Below are 22,966 nucleotides of genomic sequence, written 5' to 3'. Positions count from 1 at the left end.
CCCATGGCTGGGAGCCCTGTCAGCTGATGGGGTCCCAGCTGTGGGGGCATATGCTCCTGTGGCTGGAAGCCAGCATCAGCTGGAAGCTCCCAAGCTTTGGGATGCACATGGACCCCCATCAGCTGGGAACCCCAATCTCTGGACAGGTCTCCAAGTCACCAGAGCACAGGCTACACATGCAAATTAAACCTAGATAGAAACTGGCTGTAAAATTATTACACATTTTCCAGCAATAACTTGATAGCTGGCTGAACTTTTTTAAGGTACCATAGTTAATTTAGATGTATAGCCAGCCTAAATAATTGTGCAATTCACCAGGTAATTGTGTAATATATGTAATGTATAACAAAGGGCCTAATACACATCCTCAACTATTTGTTAGTGCACATTCATACGGAGGGCAATATTGCTAAGATTCTGAATCTATTTGATATGAATGAAATCTCCTGGTATGTATCTTAAAATAACTTGCTGCATTTTCTCATTTCATTTCCTTTCAAAATTGCTTATGCTAATCACTATATTACATCCTTAATTATTTAATTATGAAAAGCTTACCATGATTTCTATATTCTTGTGGCTCTAGATGTAGAAAAGACAACTGTGTAATATCACTAGTGGCCATGTACAGGTGCTAGATTTGCGCCTTTTTCCCAGCACAAAAAGAGATCATACATTCATTCAAGGGCTTTCTCACAGCAGAAAAATAGCTCTTTTCCAAGAAGGTTCTACCACTATGAACCAGGCAGATCTCTCCCTTCCTGCACTAAATTGAATAACTGTTTCTCTCTGGTGTTGAGTACACCCAGTGTCCTACAGCCCCTTGCCCTCCCTTCCTCCAAGGGAAGGAGTGAGCTGTCAGGGAGCCCTGTAGGAACCCTATCCCCTGTTCTCCCAATCGGCTGACTAGTGGTAGAAGTTGGGGAGCCGTTCTCCTGCAGCAAAACTGTTCCAGAGCCCCGGGAGGGTTTCTGCCACAAGAGAAGAGCCCCCACCCAGTGAACTCCTCCCTTTCCACCAAGAAGCATTTGTGGGATAGGGGATAGCTGTGCTACAGCTGAAAGTCTGCCTGAGCTCCGCATGCCTTGCCGCCATAATGAAACACCCCCACCTCTCCCTACATTGCTCCAAGCTGGCCCAGAGGTGTGCAAGCAGTGGGGACTATTCTCCTGTGGGGGGAACTAGGAGGGTTTGTACCATGGGAAGAGGTCCCTCCCCTCCCACAAATCAGCTGATTGCCAGGATAAGGGGGGCATTCTCCTAGGGTTGGAGACCTCCCCCAGCTGCTCTCTGAAAAGCAGCAGCTGCCAATTGCCACTTGGCAGCCTGCCCCTTCTCAGGCAGGGCACAGGGTACGCAGTCAATTACAAAGCTCCCGTAAGGGAAGGGGGCCCAGCAAACAGCCCTCTAGTGCCTTTTAGCAGGAGAGCTAGCTTGTGTAGGTCTCTAGCGAGAGGGCTGGAAAGCATGTATGCTCCAACTCCCAGGCTGTTTTCCTATCAGTGAGAATTTCAGAAAGATACTATGGCCACTGGGAAGTTCCTCAACAGTTACCCCATTTTTCTTTTTGATTTAATACAAGCTACCAGGACCTGATTCTGGAAGCTGCAGAGCATTTTCAGCTTCCATTAGCTCGACTGACTGTTGATGGCACTGAGCTCTTTCCAGCACTGGACATCTAACTACAGTAGTTACTTCACAGCTAGTTGAAAGCATGTTTTGGGCCTGACCCACAACTCCTTTTGTAGTCAGAGCTAATTATGTTGTACAAGGAAGTAGCAGAGTCATATGATCTGTGATGTTTTGCATTCAAGCTAACAGTAACTGCATGCTTCATTGGATCTTTAAGGGCTAGTATAATCCCTGAATGTTAAGTGCCCCTTCTCTGAGAAAGGTTCCCTCTTTAATGATCCTGTGTAAATAAATGAATAACACTGTAACAGCTAGTTAAGGGAGAGGTCTTGGTTGGCCCTTTTTCTGAAAAGCAAAGGCTTTAGCTTGGGCCAAATTTTATCTAACAATGCCCATTTTAATTACCAGCTACCACAGTGGCAGTAGTGAATAACAAACACTTGTAGTAGAGGTTCCTAACTGCTGAAAGATGAGTAGGTATTTCTGAAATCTCTCTGAAGAGGACAGAGAAAAAGGACAATTGTGTGCTTAATACACAGGACTGAGGCTCAAGAGATCTGGTTTCTGCTATTATCTCTGTCACAGACTTCCTGCGTGATTTAGGATCAGGTGCTTCAGACCTGACCCAATGCTCACATAAATCAACAGATCTTATTTCCACTGATTACCACGGGCTTCAGAATAATCATGTTTTTTCCTACCTTTTGTCATGTCTACTCAGACTGTAAGGTCCTCAAGTCAGGTATTTTCTATCTCAAAGTGCAGCACCTGTTACAGCAGGACTGCTTTATTACAATACAAATCATATTATGTAAGAGTGAAGTGTTTGTTATAGAGCTTTCTTACAATTACAGATAAATACTCATGTCCAAAATGAAGCAATGGGAATACTTTCTTTCCACTGTAAAATATTCAGATTGTTTCTTCTGGTCAAATGATCTAATCTCAGAGTTTTAGCATAGAGTCTTCTTCATGTTACACTCCCAAATGGCAGCTTTACCCAGCCACGTAACTGACATTTTTTGGCACTTATGCATAGTTTGCAATCCTATTCTACTTAAAGTTGCTTACCCAGACCTCCTTTTGAAGCAGCCTCTCTCTTCACTTGGGGCAGCCAAGAGAGCGAGATCTGTGGAGTGAGATGAAAGGAAGCAAGCCAGAAGATGGTGGCTCAGTGAGACAGATACCACTGTAAGAGAGTGGGTGGGGGCTACATTCGAATCTGGACCTTTGCTCTTTATCTGGTGAATATTAAATGCAAGGGCCAGTGGCTCAGCTTCAAAGGGAGGACTAGAGAGAGAACTGGATAATACCTAACCTATGGCCTGGTGGGTAGTGTTGTGAAGTTGGAGAGACACAGGTTTGGAGAATTTCCTGGGTGAGTGACACAGCATCCTCCTTCCCCACCGCTGTTTTTGTTGGGCTACAATATGGGGATTTATATTCAGGTATGTGTATACAGAATCCTAGCCCATGCACAGCCTACTGAACGTACATATGTGTCCACACCATAGTTAAAATAAAATTGCAAATATTGTGTAAGTGCCAAAATGGCAATTATGCAGCTAGGAAAATGTCATTTGCTAGTGTAAAGGCAAATGAGATTCTGCCTTTTGGTACCCAAAACCAAAAATGTATTTTATGTGCATTTGTCATATCATTCTGTATGGAAACTTTATTTCAGTTTGGATGGCAATCTACAGCTGAGGGAGGCTGCCTTATAAAACTGTACAAGCATGCAGTATATGCAACTATCTATCTGAAAATATGAAACATACCCAAAAGTAGTCAGTATATTTTTCCGATTTATAGATGTTCTAATGGGAAACAATATAATTTGTATTTAAGTTAACATAATTTATGCAAACAGGGATCAAAATTAGTGTTTTCAGCAGAAAAAAATTTAAAATCAATCATTCAGTAGCATCTAACCCAGGACCAGACCAGGCGACATATTGCAGTCACTGGTTATGGTACTATTGTACCATTTGAGCCTGTTTTGTGACTTAATCTCATGCTTATTGCCAATCTTTAATCATGTTACAATTAGTTCCTGTTTTGCTATCAATTTGCTATGCAGCTGTTCCAAATGCTTCATTCATGCAGATAGGAAGGCTGATTTGTGACAGGGTGCCTAGCATGCCTGTCACTTTGAGAGATGCCTCTAGCTCAGGCAGCCAGGTAAAACACCTGACTGAAGGGAGGAGGGGCTTAAGGTATATATAAGCCCAGGGCCTGAGATAGGCAGGCAGTGTCATCCAGGTAGCTGACAGGGATGGAGCTCCTGAGCAGCAGCTGGGACCTCCTTACCACCCTTTAGTCCGTTCCACAAACCACCAGATGCTCCCCAGCCCAAAGGCTGCAGACCCACAGACGAGCTTGGTGTGAGATGGCTGCTGAGGGTGATTCTGGCTCACACCAAGCATGTCTGTGGGTCTGCAGCCTTTGCGCTGGGGAACATCTGGTAGTTTGTGGAACAGACTGCTAAAGGGAGGTGAGGAGGTCCCAGCTGGCCTAGGGAGATAGGGGCCAGAGGGCCCACAGCAGGGGGCCAGAGGGCTCATAGAGTAGGTAGGGCCAGGGTGCCTGTAGGCTTCACTGAGCTAGGATCGGGGCCAGGACTCAGGAAGGACCAACAGCCTAGAAGAGCCACAGATGGATACTGGCAGGGCTGGAGAGCCCATGGGTCTCAAGGGGCCTAGGAGTGGGGCCAGGGTCTAAGGAGAAGAACCAAAGGCCAGGAGGGCCACAGCCAGAGACTGAGGGAGCTATAGCTCAGAGGTGCTTGGTGTAAAAATCAACAGAGCCAAAAGCTCTTACCCTGTAGGGGCAGTTATGACCTGATTAGTATGTGCGACATCTGCAAGGCATTGGCATGGGTACTGGGGAGGCAGAGCCCATGTAATTAGCCCTGAAGGCAGTGAGTACAGTCATCTGAGCTCAGGAGTGTGAGATCAGGCTTGGGGAGCCCTGGGGCAAGCCTCCCTTTTTCTAGAAGATAAATACATCAAGGCATGGCAGGAAAGGGGAAGAAGAGATTGCCCAAAGAGAGAAGTCGATAAGTGCTGAGGAGGCTCCAGGTTTGATTGGATAGGTTTGATTCCAAAGCGATAAGTATCTCAGCATTCAAAATGGGAAGGTTAAATTAGTCAAAAACTTAAAATCATACCTCAAACTGTCTACCATACAAAATAAAATTCAAAAATTCACCATGCATTCAAAACACTGCACCAGGAAGGCAGAACAAAATCTACCCTGGGATCCAAAAGGACCAGTGTTTTTTTTTAAATCTGAACATGAACTTAATGTCCTTCAAATCACTAATGGAATTGCTAAGAAAAAAAGGGAGCTTTCATTTTACCTTGCAAGAATAATTACACTTCATTTTTCCTCTACACTTTTCTGAATTAGTTTATTGTACCTTCATACTGGAAATTGCATACACAAAATAAAACATTCAGTACACACTAACCTCTTGGATCAATCTCCCTAATTAATTACCTGATTTCCATTATCAACAGTGTCATGCAACTGAAAAAGCTCTGACAGGTGAAAGTGCATGTCTCTAAAGAAATTTTTTCTATTGATATTCGGATTTCTGCAGCTACTTTATATACATTAAATCTGAGGGACCTCTGGATAGCTCAACTGCTTTATGCCCTTCATTTTCATTTATGCCAAAATAGTTAACTAGCGATTTACTTTCAATGTGTGTGAGCTCATTAATTTTCAGGTTTTGACATTATGGAATTTTAGTCAGTTTGGGAGATAAGTTCAGCTTCACAGTCTCATGTAAGTGATATGAGAGCTATGACCAGAGTTATAGAGAACTACAGGTACAGCTGACAGTGATGCCATTCAACCAAAAAATAACATTATTTTAAAATGTTTTAAAGGTTCATTATTTTTATATAGCAAACATCTACCTGATTTAAGCAATTACTAAAATGAGGGTGGCTCTAAAAACAAGTCAATGAGCATTCCCCATAGTTAACGTTGCATTTTGAAAATTAGTTCTGAGAAATAACAATAGGCATGACTAAAACAGAGGAATCAAAGGGGGTGGAAAAAGGATTCTTACGATCAGCTTGTACTTGGATGACATAACCTAATGTCAAGGCCATCCTTTGTGAATCAACAGTGCTCAGAATTTTGGCAGCTGCAGTGCCCAGCAACGGTTTTCCATTGTATAAAGTATAGTAAGTCAGTTCAGCAGGCTCCTTGGGACCTGGAATACGCTGCATTTTTACCATCTAACAAAAAGAGAAAGACAAAGAAACTGTGTTTATATTGTACCATTCTTAGATCCTGATCCTGCAAAAAGCTACATGAATGCAGACCTCTGTGTTTACATGGAATCTCATTGAAATAAATGGACTTCTACACCAGCATAGGCCCCAAATAAAACTTCTCATGGAAACAGGTCTTTACAATGCTTCATACAACATAAAGTTCATCAAGTCTACAGCAGTCACTGAAGTTCTCATCTTTCTAACAGGAAATCCAGATTAGGAAGAGGATATGGTGAGAACAAAGAAAGAAGCGAATATAAAAATAAAATCTATTAGGCTATGAAGAAGCAATTTTGTAATTAAGTGAAAGAGGTACATCTCTGATTTTACAGCTATGTTTTGATAGACTTTTTCTAAATGAAACAAACGTGCACATCTACTCACAAGCCTAAGTGGTAGACAAAAAGAATGATACTCTCTTGACTCCGTTCTGTTACAATGGTGGACTTGGAAAGTGTGACAGTTTTTCTTTCTTGAATTAGGTGGATACATGTAAAATATTTATGATCATACGTAAAGTAGAGAGGAAATGCCTGTGTGAGGTGCCGGTTTTGTTGTTATGGATTCAAAAGTGTCCTGCTTTCATGTGATATGCTGCAAACGTAAATGCTTTCATCAACAAAAAGCCTCCCTTCTTTTAAAAACTTGTTTCACATTACGATTCCAGAACTGTGGAACAGATTTTTAAAATGCAGAATGGAAAAAAAATGTTTATATTTCAGTAAGTGACATTTGTAAGGGGGTGAGAAACTACAGAAAAAAACTGACAATTTGGCTTTTGAAATTGCAAACAGAAAATACTGGATTTCATTTCATTAGAGCAGCTGGCTAATTTTGTGCAGACACAGAATGTGCTCCTGTGGGAATACCGAGTGACAAATGCCACCAAATGAGAGAAAGAAGGCAGTCCACAACGGTTGTATCCTGGATAGATCAATAGAAAAACACTCAGGGCTGAAAACCTCATCTGCTTGCGGCCATCCAATTTTCAAACCAAAGCTATTTAAAACTAATCCCTGACTGCATTGCAAAGAATCCCAGAACAATGCAGAAGTCAGATACAGCTTTTCCTAGCTCATATGACAGAAGACCTAGGACAAATTATCCTATCACCCTTGAAAATAGAAAAATATATCTGTTCCCAACATTAAATTACCAATAGCTACTAGATTATTTCAGCTAAGGTTTGCATGTAACAACAAATTACATAGCAGACAAAAGGGAAAATATCCTTGAAGTGCAGATTAACCAATGTTAATTTCCAAAGAAGAGAAAACATGAAAATATATATAACCTGCCTGATTTCTTAAATAGAAATCATTTGTGATGACCTACATTACTCATTTACTGCCTTGATATTCACAAGTAAGGATGGCTGAACTCATTCCATCTAAATGTTTTTCACATCAATCTGTGAAGACAAAGGCTTTTTTTACAGTATCTGGATACAGCTGATATTTGACCACCTGCACAGTGTAGCTGCCCACTGTAGTAGCACGTTTAAATCGTCTTCCTTGTTGATGGGACATCATGAAAAGTGGGGCCAGACGCTGCTCCATCAGTCTTGCAAAGCTCTGGTTGTTCAATCCCAATAATGTAATGTCAACCCCTTGTATAACTGTGAGAATGGAGAAAATCATATATCAGCATGGACAAATGAAATAACACATGGGCTAAAGCAGTACTTGTGACAAAAATGTACAAGCTACTTTGGAAGAAAAACAACCTGACATTTTTTTACCAAAGTTACACAACCTCAATAATTCCCATTGCGAGTATAATGTGCCTGCGTTCCAGTCAGCGTACTATTCTTCTCAGATAATCTGTCAACTGTATTTCTCCACACTGAGAAGAAAATCCTCTGGCAGTGTTCTTCGCTTTTTAGTTTACCAAACGGCTTTTGAGAAACTCAATCTACACCAAACTTCAAAGCAAAATAGAAGTCAACCCTTAAGTGAAAACTTGCTTGAGGGTTGTCAGCTCTTATGCTTATCAGAAGGCCACCCAGATGCTTTTGTTTGACAAAGAAGGAACAGTTTTTCATCCAATACTCTGCAAATTTAAAATTGAAATTCTACAGGGTAATTTGACAAAAATATTCTGTATTCTAAGGTAATGAACAGTAGTAGAAATCATTTTTGAACACACATTTGATTTAATACGATCCACAGTCTTAAAGAATTCACAGTACATGAACACTACTTGAACTTGGGTATACATAGCCCTCAGGGTATGTAGCACACTTCTAGAAGGTACCCAAGAGAAAGAAACAGGAAGCCACAAGAAAAAGGAAGAAAATAAAATAACTAACTCTGCAATATCTATTAGGTTGTAAGAGAGACTTAGTTATATAGATGTAAGGGCCAAATTCTATTACCCTTTAAATATCCTATTGGCAGTTTTCCACCCATGTAAGTGGCATTTTAGCATTTATGCACAGTTTGCAATTCTATTCCCAGTGTGGTAATCAGAGTAGACATGAAAGTGTAAGCATCTACATAATTACTGAGCATGAGCAGTAGGATACATAGTGGCCAGGCAGGTATATAGCTATGTGTATGTATTTATCACAAAATTCTTCTCAGCAAAAGTCTGACTAGTGAGGGAAAGGAGAAAAAGAAACGTTCTTGCATATTTTAGCTCCAGTCACTGATTGCTTAGGGCACTTGTTCAGGATCTTCTGCTTCCTGCGCAAGTGCTGTAACCAATCAGTTTTTGGAGCCAAAACATGGCAGAACCCGTCGGCTTCCTCCCCATACTGGCACTCCTTGCCACCTCGCCCCCACGCACGGGGAACAGAATCACAAACTATGTAAAGCGCGATACAATTCAGCTCAAAGTGGGGTTTTTGTTGTTGCGTGCAAGAGAGAATCATAGGGATACAAAGCAATTGATACAGCAGACTTAAAAAGAAGTAGGTTATCCAAAAAAGTTTGAGAACCACTATCATACACTAACTGCATTCATCCGCTTTCACTATTTTTGAAGAGGCATTTCAGAGCTTTAAAGTGTTTACTTGCAGGTTTTTCAAAGCATAATTCCTACTAGCATATCTACAATATCCCACTAAGCCAATGGGAATTTTATGGGACCAAGACCTAGAGAATTATTTCACAAAACCTAATCCAAAACATTTTGAAATCAGTGCAATCTTTTCACTGATTTCAGTAGACTTTGGATGAAACCTGTGAGAAAATGTAACACGGTCTCTTCATTGGGCTTTGTCTTCATTTCAAAAACAGAAATAATTAGAACAAGGATGCCAAATATTTCGAGGACTTAACCTTAAATATAATTCTCCATAGAAATAAAACAGTACCTGTAATCACCCAGTAGTCTCTAGTTGATTCTGAGACATCAAGGTTTGGATACTCCAAAGCTTAAAAAAAAGTTACATTATAATATGAAAACATCTGACATGCTGTACATCCCTAAAATATAATTTATATGGCTTATCATTTGTATATTTATTTTATTATTATTTATATTATGCATATTATACATTTGCATAGGTTACATAGGTGGCCCTCCTCCTGGACGTCCTTTGACTATATGAGCCACACCATAATTTTGTCCTAAATTAATAATAAAATAAATCCAAGGCAGATTCCAGTAACTTTACTCAAATACGCACTAAGTAGCACTTTGCTCATCAGGTAGACACCAGTAATTTAAAAGGGAGTGTTCATGGAGTAATGCACTATGCATGTAATTATGTTGTTGGAATATACACCAAATACACATAAAAATAAGGTATTTAAGTTAATCAATATTTACCAGTTACATAAAATATATTTTATATAATATTAGAGCAGCAAAACATTTCATGATGAAAACCTGTGCGTCAACGATTTACACGTAAATAAAGTTTATGAAACCATCCATGGTTTTACATATATGCTGATATTTACTATACAGCTATGAAAAATTGGTGTTTGTAATTTTAATGCTTGTTCATTTTTTGGAGATATAAAAGTGCCTTATAATATGAAGTTCAACAAGCAATTAATTCACAGTATAGATCTGCAGCTTTCTCATTACAAAACAAAAATACGGAGAGCATTTAATATGCAGCAGATGAATCACTGCAGAATTTAAAAAAAATAAAGTGATTTGAAATATTAAACTTTGCAAAGCATCTGTCTTTGCACAGTAACTACTTTATGTAGAATGTTATTACCTCTCCTTTAGTTGCGCATTTATACAACAGGTTTTTAAGGCTCTGGAAGAAGCCATTATAACCAATTGGGAAATAATGAGTTCTGAAAATAATGTGGATATTTACTTGCTAGACTGAAGCCTTTACAGTGTCAGGTTAATAAGCATCTAACATTTTTCTAAGTAAACATTTACACAAGAGACAGTATCAGTCTGAGGTCATATATGCTGCATGGAAAGCAGATTCATGAGCTTGCTGCATTCCTGCTGTGTAGGGAATAAAACCAGGACCTACAATTCCAAAGCACAAGCTATTACGCATTAAAGGACCACTGGCTAAAAGCTGTATCCTGACTATTAGGCACAGTCTGCACTGAAAGGATTGTAGGACTGCATTACCCCATGAGGAGCCCTGGTAGGAATTCTGCCTCAGTGAGAAATGCTTTCCAGAGCTCCCTGGCATGACTGCTCCTAGGCTGCTTTTACGTACGGCAGCAGACGTGGCTGCCCCGGGTACCAGTCATGCTCTCCTTTGTGTATAGAACAAGACAGGACCTCTCATCCCAGCTTCTCTGGAGACTCTACATATACATGTGAGCAGACTGCAGTCATCTTCACTGACGCTGTCTCAGTGTGACAGGGTGCTTGGTGCACCTATCCCTGGAGGAGGACAGAGGCTGACGGACAAGAAGCCTGAAGGTGTGGCAGGGTGGATTACAGTTACTTGACCAGGAGGGGGCTGGACTTGAGGCATATGGGTCCAGGGTCTGAGCTGGTCGGGCAGTCAAGCCCCAAGTGCCACAGGGAGAGGAGCAGGGCTCCTGGATTAACAATGGACCTGGGTAAGCAACAGAAGAGACAGGCCTGGGGCCCAGAGGAAGAGAGCTTGAGCCCAAAGGGGCAAGGGACCACAGCCAGAGACTGACAGTGCCTAAGAGCCCGGAGATCTTGACTGCCCTAGGAGGCCATGACCTAGAGAGGGGCCAAAGACCAGGGGTCACAGCCAGAGACCTAGAGGGCCACAGAGCCCATAGCCCAGAAAGGGCGAGGTCTGGGGCTGAGAGCCCATAAGCTACAGAGGAGCATGTGTCAGCAGAACTAGAGAGCTCAGAGATCTGCAGTAACAAGAGGGGCGAGTGTCGGCAGGGCTTAAAGCGCCCAAAAATCTCACAGGTCCAGGAGTGGGACCAGGGCCTAGAGATGAGCTGAAGGTCAGGGACCAGTGCCAGAGATTGCCAGGGCCTGGGAGCCCAGAGATCATGACTGGCCTAGGAGTAGGGCCATGGCCCAGAGATGGGCCAGAGACTAAGGGTCACAGTAGAAGACCAAGGGGGCCAAGGAGTCCATAGCCCAGGAGGGGCAAGGACTGGGGCTGGGACCCCATAGCCCAGGAAGGGCAAAAATCAGCAGATCATCTGCAAGGCATGGGAGTGGGTATTGGGAAGGATGGAGCCCAAGGAATTAGCCCTTAAGGCAATGACCATGGGCACCTGTGGTCATAAGTGTAAGATGAGGCTTGGGAAGCCCTGGGCAGCCTCCCTTTCATCAGAAATTAGTAACATCAAGGCGTGGAGGATGAGTAAAGGGGAGAGAGCCCCAAAGGAAGCTAAGCTAGCAAGAGTTAAGTGGCCACGAGGGGGCATCTAGACCACTCTGGGATGAGCACTTGCTACAGCAGCTACACTCAGCACAGAGGCAATCAGCACTGTTAGTTATGCAAAATTTTACAGTTTCAACCATTAAACACCCTGCAGGATGGTTGTTTGTAGATGTGTGATTTGCTCATTCATGGTCTGGTTATTTCTCAGAAAATATACAGTGTCTGAATCCAAGCCACAAGTGGCTGATGGTTATTCAACAAGAATTTGAATAATTACCAGGGGCTAAACTGTTATTTCATGCCCTGAGGAAAATATTGGGTGAGAAGTTACTCACAGAGGTAAGCAAAATGCAATTATCTATGCAAGTAACTTAAGGGTGGCCAACCTGTGGTATGACTGCCACAAATGGCACAGGCAGCCTTTATGTGAGAGGGGAAAGGCAGCACAGAGACAGATAGGAGAGGAAGCAGAGAGCAGAGCATCAGATCAAGCAGGGAGCATATGGCAGAGAGCAGAAAGCAAAGCAACAGATTAGGTAAGGGGAAGGGAAAAGAGTAGCACCAGGGAAGGTGCAGGGCTAATTTGTGGCATACCTGCCCAACAGGTTGGCCCCCACTGGAGTAACTGATCATCACTCTGTGAGCAAGTGAGTGAGTGAGTGAGTGAGTGAGTGAGTGAGTGAGGGAGTGAGTGAGTGAGTGAGGGAGTGAGTGAGTGAGTGAGGGAGTGAGTGAGTGAGTGAGGGAGTGAGTGAGTGAGTGAGGGAGTGAGTGAGTGAGTGAGGGAGTGAGTGAGTGAGTGAGGGAGTGAGTGAGTGAGTGAGGGAGTGAGTGAGTGAGTGAGGGAGTGAGTGAGTGAGTGAGGGAGTGAGTGAGTGAGTGAGGGAGTGAGTGTGTGTGTGTGTGTGTGTTGCGGAGGGGGAGGAGAGGCACTGTGTGTGCACTATGGGATCAGAAACCCCCTAGGGTTTTTGGCAGGAAAGAAAGAACAGCCAAAAGGGCAGTTCTGCATTTCCTTCACCATGTGATCACATATTTTATTGGAATAGGAAATATATTAAATTATCTCAGGACTTCATTTTAAACTAACCCAAATAATCCAGTTTACTGCTTACCTCTACCCTAATCAGTCTAGTAACAGCAACATGTATGGAACAAAACATTACAAACTGCAATCCATGAAATTATTAGTTTGACAGACTGGATCAAAGGTGATATTTAGTCCTATCAATGAATTTCATGGCTACTGTGGTTTAAACTGGATCTTCACTGTTATTTGAACATACTCTTTTATACTTAAGTTGTATCATGACGACTTGTGCATTGTAGGATTAATTGGAGCCTGTGCTCATTTAACTCAAGACTATTATTACATGTTAGATGGAGCTCATGTATCTTTGTCTTATTTCTCTTACAGTAAGCACTGATCTTTCACAGTGAATGGATAACTTATATTTATACAAAGTCTAATTTCACAGGCTGAATTCAACTGATCAAACAAAATCCCCATAGCCAATATCCATGTGTCTTCACCCATTTTATGGAAATCGGCATGCTAAGTGGCTCAGAGAATCCACTCTCTACATTCTGCTGATAGGCATAACTTTTTCTGATTCATAGCACCTTTGACTCCTCAGAGCTAGTGGAAAGAAAAGACTGCATAATGTGCAGTGAAAAATGTGTTGTGCACCAAACTCTCAATTTTAAAAAACATCCTGTAAAACAGGGTCTAAGGTTCAAAAACATGTACCAATGAGACTTTTTTTTCAGACCAGATTGAAAAATACATTTTTTGCACCTTCCTTTTAAGGTCCTCTACCCATTCCCCACTCAACAGTTTTTCAACCCCCCTGATTCTGTATATATTCAAAGCACGCTACAACGAACATCTGTCTGAACAAGTGTTGGGGCCTAATTCTGCTTCCAGTGAAATTAAAATCCAAACTCCCATTGATATAAAGGTGCAAGATCAACCTATGGGCTGAGGCTAAGGTTTACAGGTTATAGTGTTTCCTAGAGTTGATGAATGGAAAAGTTTTGTTATACCTTCTTGACAAAAATGTAGCTTTACAGTGGAATGGAATCTACCAGTGTTTTGCTGTTAGGGAGGCATGTCTGTGCACATGTATTTTTAATTATTTACCAGCATGCAGAGAGACCAGGGTAGGTGTCTTTATAGCAGGTAAAACTGAAACAAGTAAGAAAAATATGTATGTTTTAAATTTCCACTTGTTACATGTAACGAAACATTCTGAGGCAAGTACAAAGCTAAAACCCTTGGGTTTTACATAGGAAGTTTGTTAAAGTTTCTCAAGTAGTGTTAACCAGTCACAGCCAGCTGTGATCTAAAGTGCTTACTTACATTCGGCAATAGTCAGAGGTGGGTAGGTAAGATAGAATCCCACCAGTTCAGCTGAGAGCTGATTAAGCAGGTTGCTGGAAACGGTGCCATTTAGAGTTGTGCTTTGATTGCTCACCACATAAAATAAAGTGACACCCTGGGAAATATTTGAAGTGTTCAAAATCTGAAACAAAAGTAAAGAAATATCATGCAGTTGAATTTCAGCTCGTTGGTTCACAGATGTATATAATCAATGCAAATAACCAAATAGGGAAAAGTTACTGCCAAAATTATGTGTTTGGGGATGCTTTTAACTCACTGCTTAGCGTGGTATAACATAACAGACCAGACACGTGTGGCCCATGGCTTCCTCAAGGGTTATCACTCCTTTTTATATCCAGTGAGGTAGATTTGGACCCTGTTTCTATGGCTTCTCCCAGTTCTCTGATTTCACTGACTAGTTCCATGGCCTGTCTGCTATCCTTGCCACCTCAACTCTGAGCCTGTCTCTCTTCAGTGTCTGATCCAAATGCCCACTTCTCAATATATTCACTGGGATTTGGATAAGCCCCCAAGCAGAAGCAGAGAAGCAGTGGAGCTATGGCAGGGAGGGAAGTAATCTTTCTGAACAACCTGACCCCCAGTGACTAAGGAGAAACAATTTTTTTTTTTATAAAGATCTTTGGGTTATCAGTTGAGACTGCCAATGTTCAGGTTTGGAATGAAAAACTTGGGATAGTGTCATGTTACTCTGGAGTAATGAGTTATCTGCTTAGGGAAGGGAGTGGGTGACAAGAGAAGTTTCCTTGTATCTTGTCTCCCTCTTCCACTTTGCCACAGGCACCTGCCATACCCTGATCCAAAACTAAGAGATTCTTGAGTAATAAAAGACAAAACAGTCCACTTTACTGTTTTATGTATTTGCTTTATATATAAGCAGAAGGCAGAGTAGGTTTGAACCTATTAACTAACTAAATATTCATTATGTCTATTTGGCATAATAAATATTTAGTTAGTCTATGAAGTGCAAACCTACCCCACTGTCTGCCTAAATATATACCAAAGATAGCAAAAGTTTGCTAAAAGGCATGATAAATACTTAGTTCGTCTATGAAGTACAGATCTACTCTTCCTTCTGCCTGACTTCAGACTAACACAGCTAACTACCTCTCTGCTTTATACCTAGTCACATAAATCATGTAATTTCCTGGGTTTTAGGCCAAAGTTTTTTAAGGTCAAAACACAAAAACAGCCCAGTAGAGTCATTCAAGCAACCAGTCTCCTCTGATTATCTCCTCTTGGTAATCTAAATAGTTAAAAAACCTCACTGAATCAATAAAGAGAATGTTTAGTACACACAAGGCACATCTACATGAGACCCTGGAAACATATTAGACTAATTCTATTGCTCACTAGTGCATCATTGCAACAACTGTGCTAATGCGCAGTAGAATTAGTCTACTGTGCATTAGTGTTGTGTAAAAAACTTGCACCGGCACTACTGCACAGTAGTACCAATTACAGTGCATTAAATTAGTACCTGTTATTCCCAGTACTAAACTAAACGTGTCATAATTGTGGCACATTAATGCATGTGTAGACTTGTCCATATATCTTTCCTGCTTGGTGCAGGGGGCTGAACCCAATGATCTTCCGATATCCCTTCCAGACTTACAATCTACGAATCTATGACTCACTAACATGGGCTCTGAAACAACTCACTTACGTGACCAACTTTTTTTATTTTAGTGAATTGCACAGAACTACTGTGTTTCCCCATAAGTTTCCTCAATCTTTGCAGGACTGAGCTCACAGTGCCCAATTTAGATCTACAAATGTGCATCATAAACAGTCCCAATGAGCTCAAGTGATCTGAAAAATCAGTCTTAGTTAAGAGTGCTGAAATGACATGTTTTACTATTCTAAGAAAGAAATAATTAGGGTTAAACATCTTAACTTTCCATCATCTAAATAGGGCTTTTTGGAACAGACGTATAGTAAATATCAATAGTTTTTAAAATATTGTATATATTAGGCTAACTTAAAATACGGTACAGTTTCAATTTCAGGAAGTAGTAATAATAACTTTCCATGTCACTTTAATTCATTTTTTTTCTTGTGGTACTAAGGTGCATCCATAAGATACATATAAAACAACATAATTGTATATGAAGATATAAACAAATCTCCAGTAACTATCAGATGTATGGGGTTGACATTAATACAGGGGCATTCAACTCCAGCACTGGACGGGGGTTGGGGGAAGCGGATATGCGGTGCCTGGAAATATCCTGGAGCCCCTTGATGGTTTCAACTGTGAGGAATGCTTCCCTTGTCCCACTGATCAACTGATTGGTGGCCCTCATAGCATGACATATCCCAGGGACACCCTGGATAGATCCAGCTGCAGGGAAATGCCCCTCTCACTCCTTCCTCCACCTTGCATAGACCTGCAGTGACCCGGGTCTGTTCAGCAGCAGGCAGAATTTGCACTGGCAGCAGCATTTCCCCAGGGCTCTTAGGGAGCCTGTGCTCTCCCTCCTCCCTCCCTTGAAGGGAGAGTCGAGGGCTGTGGGATACTCACCTTCATCACATGAGAGTAGTGTACAGCCATTCATGCTGGTGAAGGAGGAGAAAGACTGTTCTGGTTGGAAGTGCTCAAAAAAGGTGTCTTTCCCAACACAAATGTAATCCCTATCCATAGCTATAAATCTACATCAGCAATTTCAGCAGCAAGCAATAATCCTGTTAGTCTGACAATATACACTGGCAAAGGCACTGGTATTATACCTGAACTGTTAAGTTGTTGCTGGTGTTTAAGACCTTCCTTTCAGCATCCTGGAATGCTCTCTGTAACCGCTGCTCCATAGTCTGAACAAACTTGCATGACTGTATATTGTCTGTTTGACCCACAAACTGCAGCTCTAGAATATGAATGCGTAAGTGTGTAGTGAAAATATTTTCTGAGTCTACATAAGTCTCGTAAGGCACGACAGCAAAAAGATCAAATTACAAAATTAAATAGGTGAATATAACATCATATAAAACTTGCTTATTCTTAAGCAATATTATACATGATTTACTATTAAAATAAACTACAAAGATTATATACTGTTATTTGAGCTGAGACATAAATAAAAGGGGACTGTTTCTGCAATGATATATAACACTTTCAGACCAACACAACTGTCTATGTACTTACTTGAAGTTTAGGACAGAAGTGAAAACCACCTTAAAACGTAAGTACTATCTTGAATCTTTAAAGTCATTGACTCTTGAAAAGAAATAATAAACCACAATACTAATTACAACTCTTTTTTCTTGGAAGGGGGAAGTGCTGAAAATAATATATTCTGTGAGGTAGTTGCAATATATTTGTATACACCCAAAATATCTCTTCCAATTCAATATGTGACTTCTTCTTTCTGCATTAGCACAACAGTCCACACACTACCTTATTTATTCGAATCTAAGACAACCCTGAACAATCCCCCAATAATTAGATTCTATACAAAATTTATCATTTTCCATTTATAGAATTGAATTATTGGGGGGTTGTCTTTAATTCATTCCCTGCACTGCTGATAATACCCAAGACCCAGTTTTCATTTGCTTATAACATATGCCTGCTAGCATGGATCAAGGGTAAGGGGGGAGGGAGAGGGGCAGACAGGGGAGCAGAGGCTGTATGGGTGGAGGAGATGGGGGAAGAGGCTGCACTGGGGAGATGGTGGGGTGCAGAGGTAGAGCGGGAGAGGGGGCAGGCAGAAGCTCCAGCTACAGTGCCAAACCCAGGCACGGGCTGGTTGCTGGTTTCTGGAACTGGAGCCAGAGCTGTAGCAGCTGCCTGCCCCTTCCACCGTCCCTGTACTCAATTCTAAGAGGAGGGGCTCCTCCACGTTAAATGGGGGGGTTGTCTTAGAATTGAGTAAATATGGTATATGGGGAGTCACACTGGAGACTCAGGCTAACTTGTCGATGGAGTTGTACACCTACATTTGGTGCTTTATTTTTTCTGATAGGCATTTATTACAGAACTGACAGTAAACTCTGCAACCATTACCCCAGAAGGATTATTTCATTACTTACCTGTTTTCAGCTGGAGGTGGTAGGCAGGCAATGGATTCCATGGCAAAGCCAGTACAGCAACAGACTGAAGATTTGGCACATGCTGCTTTATGTCCGCTGTGGCATTGCTAACACCATAAGCAATAAGCATTTCAATAACTGCAGCAGGTATAAAAACCAACCTCCCCTGTGTAACGTAGTAACCAACTGTCACGTTATTTGATTGTTCCAGAATTTCAACCTAAAACACAGAGGGAAATTTTACTTTTATTTCCATCAACTGCTCTGTTATTGGATTTTTCATTCTGAATCAGATTTCCTAGAGGTTTTGCATGTAATCTCTTTTTAGGCAGGATGGAAGCAGATGGTGCAATATAAAGCAATTTTACTTTTGAATTTAGAAATTGAATGTTCTGCACACTGACATACATAAGTCATTTCACATACAAGAAGATCCACTGTACTCTTGCGCATATCAAGGTTCACAGGATTAGGATCAAAAGAGTATAAGGGGAAAATTCTCTACTGTTTGATCCTCTAATGTCACAACTGTATTTTTTACATTCTTCCATGGGCAGAGCTTACAACAACAGGCATCCTTCAAAGTGAGCACAATAACACAATATTGCCTTAAAAAGCTACAGTTGGTAGTAAGAGACAAGCTAGTTTCCTTGCACTTAGGGCTCAAAAATGTGTCCTTCACACATGGTTCAAAGAGGGCCCTGTATGGGGAAGGGTACAGGAACCCTTCTTGTGTCTTATGGAGAGACAGCAGAGTGGCTGCCTTTCCTTTAGTTTCAGAGGCCCCCAGGACTATAATCTCTCTATGTTCACTGCTGCAATCTACACTGACCTAGATAGCACCCACAGGGGAAAAGAGAAATTGATAATTGTAGAGCCAAAAACAAACCTGGACTATCCACCAATTATTCTGAATAGGATGATTTGTAGTTCCTCCATTGTTTTTGTAAATGTTCCTTCTCTTTACTTATAATTCATATGCTAGTCTATAGCTGTGTATAGCATCCTTATTAACAGCATAAGAAGCTCTATCCCTCATTTTTTACATTATATGGCCCTAGCAACCTACTTCAGTCTAGACTTATACTCCACATAAGAGTTTCATGTAATTTAGATGAAAGTAATGAACATGTCACTCTCTCTTACTTTCAGTAAAAATTGTTTTCCCCTCACTTAAGTTTTGTGTCACTGTAGAAGCAAATGTCAGACACAGCATTTCCAAACCAGAAAATGGACTGACAGCAGTGACAACCTATTTATTGGACTTGCTGTTACAACTGAGCTGTACTAAGGTATGGAAGCATTTGGCTCACTACATGAGTGCACTCATTCCTGGATTTCAGTGTGGGGGGGAGGAATAAGGGGTGAAGAAACTGCTGCTCCACAACATGCCAGAAAGAAAAGTGACTCTTCCACTTTTCACCTTTTAAAATAAAACGATAGCTACCATAAAGAGGTTATAGGGGCCCTAAAAAGTTTAGACTCCATATACCATTTCTCCTGCTCCTACCTTTCTTTCATAAAAAACCAACCAAAAGTGCTGTACGTTCCATGCTAGACAGATTACATCCCTACAGTGCATCCAGTCTTTGCAAACTGTACAAATAAAATTTCCCACCTGAGCATCCCACAAAGCAGCCCAATAAAGCTGCAGCCAGTTGGGACCAACACAGCTAACTACCTCTCTGTAAATGACTATGTCAGGAGCTTTCACACAAAAGCCAGCTTTGGTTAGGGAAGTACCCTATCAGTGTTATATTTTCTAAACAACAAAAGCATGACTGAAAATCACAAAGAAATCCTGTGCACTCACATCTGTCCAGTTAGTCTCCTGTTCCTGGCTATAGGAAGTTATGCAATAAGCCACTATATCAAGCTTACTGAAAAACAGGTGTAATCCATTTGAATCACAAAAAGGAGACAACAGCTAAAATGAAAACCTGTCCTTTGAAATGCTGAGTTGTCATGTGGATTTAATCATATATATCATTTGTAGTCCTCATATGCATGAAGAAGTGTATTACTTAAAGACCAAAATAAAATAAACCCCCAAAACACAAGTAATTTTTGTCATTACTTGTGTGTATGATCAAAACAATCTGTTGTTTTTAAACAGTGATGATGATGTTATAACTCTTGGGGGGGCAGGGGGGGACATTTGCTCTGTATCTGTCATTGGCAATGAAATCAAAGTGCTTCACCATGCCTAATTCTAAATGCCTTTGGACTCTCTGAACACCAGTCTTCTATGTTCCGGCAAGTTTTTATGATGAGATGGAAAAGGGAAAAAAATACAGTGTAAATGTTGCATCAGACAACAACCAACCTGCCAAGTACCACCCAGCTCATGTGACCCAAGCACTTAAAAACACTGAGAGCTCACACTCATCTAGGCTTCAGGAATGGCCTGCATCAGTGCGGTGGGATGTCAGGGGCATGTATCACCTGCAGAGTAGTCAGATTCTTCACCCGTTTGCCATCATCTGATGAAATTGGCTATACCCTATCAAAGGTAATGCTCTCTGAACAAGTTAGTCTATAAGGTGCCACCTTCCCTGCCCTCTGCCCTTTTCTTTAGTAAGGGAGGAAGAAGTAGCCAAGAAAAAGAAGGCAGCACCTCCACAAAACCCCAATAGCTAACAACATCCTCAAGACTAGCCTTGTACTGGCTGATCAATTAAATTCTATTCTGCACCCAGTCCCACAAATAGGCACTTGGTTCTGCACATTACAAACCCAAAATACTGTTTTTGTGGCTCCTAGAAACCATGGGTATGTTTGTATGTCTCTAAAGGAAGGGAGATGAAATACAGGAGCTTGTCTCTAACTAGTTTGTCCTTGATTCACATCCTTAAGAAATCCAACACTTTGGCAAATTGCTAATGGTTAAGATTGATGTTTATCACCTCCTTTGGGTGCCAAGACTTCTAATTTGACTGTATAATTCAGTTTGCTTACTTGAGCATTGACATTTTGGTTGAAAGCCTGTCGCAAGACCAGGGTGAGTCCTTTTGTCACATTCTCTTTTAAGGAATCGCTGATCAGCAGCCTTCTTGTGTTCAGAAGCAGAACTGTTGAACAACACCAAGACACACATTAGCCTGAAACATCAACATGCTACTGTTTTCTTGACTTTATTTCCTTCTACTTTTCATCGCAGTCATCTATCTGAACCAAGTTCAGTGACAATCAAGTAAGAAACCCTTTGTTATGCAGCAGTTGCACAGGCGCTCAGCCCAAGCCCAGAGCTCTCCAGTGTTCAGAGTGGAGACTTCTGTTGCTGTGGGGAGCAAGGGCTAAAACTGCAGCACTTTCTAAAATCACTGAGTCTTTTTCAGTGAATTACACTACTGCCAGGTAATCTGAAAGTTGATTAATGGAACCTTCCAACATGACTGAAATGACCTTGCCTCACAGGGCTCATAGTACAAGAAAGTCCATGTGGACGAATATGCACTGCATTTTCATAAACAGAGACCTAATTACCCGTTCTCTGTCTCAGGATTAAAGCAAACCAAAATGGCCTTTAATTCCCATGATTACTTTCATTGAGGAAGTGTTTAAGGATGTTGTGATTAATTTTATCAACCTAAGGAAAAGACTGAAGCATTTTTCAAATAATTTACAGAAAGATTCAGTATGCTTAGCTGCATCCTGGATATCCCAGACTAGACATGCCTTATTCTTATCACATGCTTTGTCTTCCTGCAGACACAGCTGTTGTAAATGTGTCATCTCTGGTGATATTTAGCAGCACAGACACATCAATAACACTAGTGTCTGTCCAAGGATTTTACTCTTCCCAATCTCCCCCTCATCTTACGCAGGTACGCATTTGTAAAGCCTTTATTTTACCCCTTCCCTTTCCTTTTCTACATCTTAAAATAAGGTACCTGATGTAGTGCTACCCTTTGCTATCAGTGTGAACAATTACACTGTCAGGGAATGATTTCTGAAGAGCCATTCAGTTTAGTGTTCTTAAGAGAGATTTTTCCTTAACATTAAGCCAGGCTTAGAGCCATGACAAATGGTACTACTATTAGAGATGTAGTGTGCTCATAAATAACAACAAGAACATCATTTGAAGATTAATTATATTAAATGTTAAGCACTATTTTGAAATATATCTTTATACAGGAGAGCAATGTACCATGCCAGAACAGGTCAAAAGCCTCATTAGTACAATAACTTGCCTTAGCCAATGACTTAGACCTTTTGCTGCAGCAGAGGGGAAAAAAACTACCATTATGTACTCAGCTTACAGTACGATAAAGTAAACCTTCCAGAGTCTTGCAATGGCCTGCAAAACCATGGAGCGTGGAACTGGAGGACCTCATTTTATCATGTAAAAGTATTAATGAAAATCTACATTTGTCCACACTTACTTGCTGGTGACTCTCTAGTTGGCTTGCTGGTGGACTCATCGCTACAGTACCTAATCCCCAAATTGGTGACTCACACCCTTAAGTTAATTAGTAAATTAACAAACATTTAAACATTGTTTCCACTTATTGTGAACTGTACATCATACAAAAACAATAAGTTACTGGTCAAACCAAACTCATCTGATAGCCTTACCTGTTTTAACCATAAGGTTCCTGGACTGCTGGCATTCCAAGGCAGGAACTGCAGTCGTGTTAGCGAAAGTTGCGCTTGAAGTTGCAGGAGCAGCAGAAGTGCTTTCCACTGGAGTAGGAGGAAGCCTAGTTGTTTTCGCTGATGCTGTAACAGATGTCAAAGCTGCTGTAATTGTCAGTGGGTAGTGGAGTCCCCCAGGGCTCAGTCCTGGGGCCTGCGCTGTTCAATTTCTTCATCAGCGATCTGGATGATGGGGTGGATAGTAACCTGTTTAAA

The 22,966-nt window shown here is 41.2% G+C and overlaps 1 protein-coding gene across 1 annotated transcript in view; it reads right to left on the bottom strand.

Annotated features, from left to right (window-relative positions):
* The window catches only part of KIAA1549L (KIAA1549 like), a 360,085-nt gene that overhangs the window by 120,626 nt on the left and 216,493 nt on the right, over nucleotides 1-22,966 (bottom strand). Inside the window, exons 5-12 of the mRNA XM_019519964.1 lie at nucleotides 22,691-22,845; nucleotides 21,071-21,183; nucleotides 18,113-18,332; nucleotides 16,814-16,947; nucleotides 14,045-14,207; nucleotides 9,244-9,303; nucleotides 7,391-7,542; nucleotides 5,714-5,885 (exon numbers count right to left, since the gene is read on the bottom strand). Of these exons, the coding sequence (XP_019375509.1) occupies nucleotides 5,714-5,885; nucleotides 7,391-7,542; nucleotides 9,244-9,303; nucleotides 14,045-14,207; nucleotides 16,814-16,947; nucleotides 18,113-18,332; nucleotides 21,071-21,183; nucleotides 22,691-22,845 (1,169 nt within the window). The remainder of the gene's footprint in view (nucleotides 1-5,713; nucleotides 5,886-7,390; nucleotides 7,543-9,243; nucleotides 9,304-14,044; nucleotides 14,208-16,813; nucleotides 16,948-18,112; nucleotides 18,333-21,070; nucleotides 21,184-22,690; nucleotides 22,846-22,966) is intronic.

Source organism: Gavialis gangeticus, unplaced genomic scaffold (assembly GCF_001723915.1).
Source record: "Gavialis gangeticus isolate Ggan-Ray unplaced genomic scaffold, GavGan_comp1, whole genome shotgun sequence".
NCBI lineage: Eukaryota > Metazoa > Chordata > Crocodylia > Gavialidae > Gavialis > Gavialis gangeticus.
Note: the sequence above shows the minus strand (reverse complement) of the source record. Positions and strands in the feature narration are given on the sequence as shown.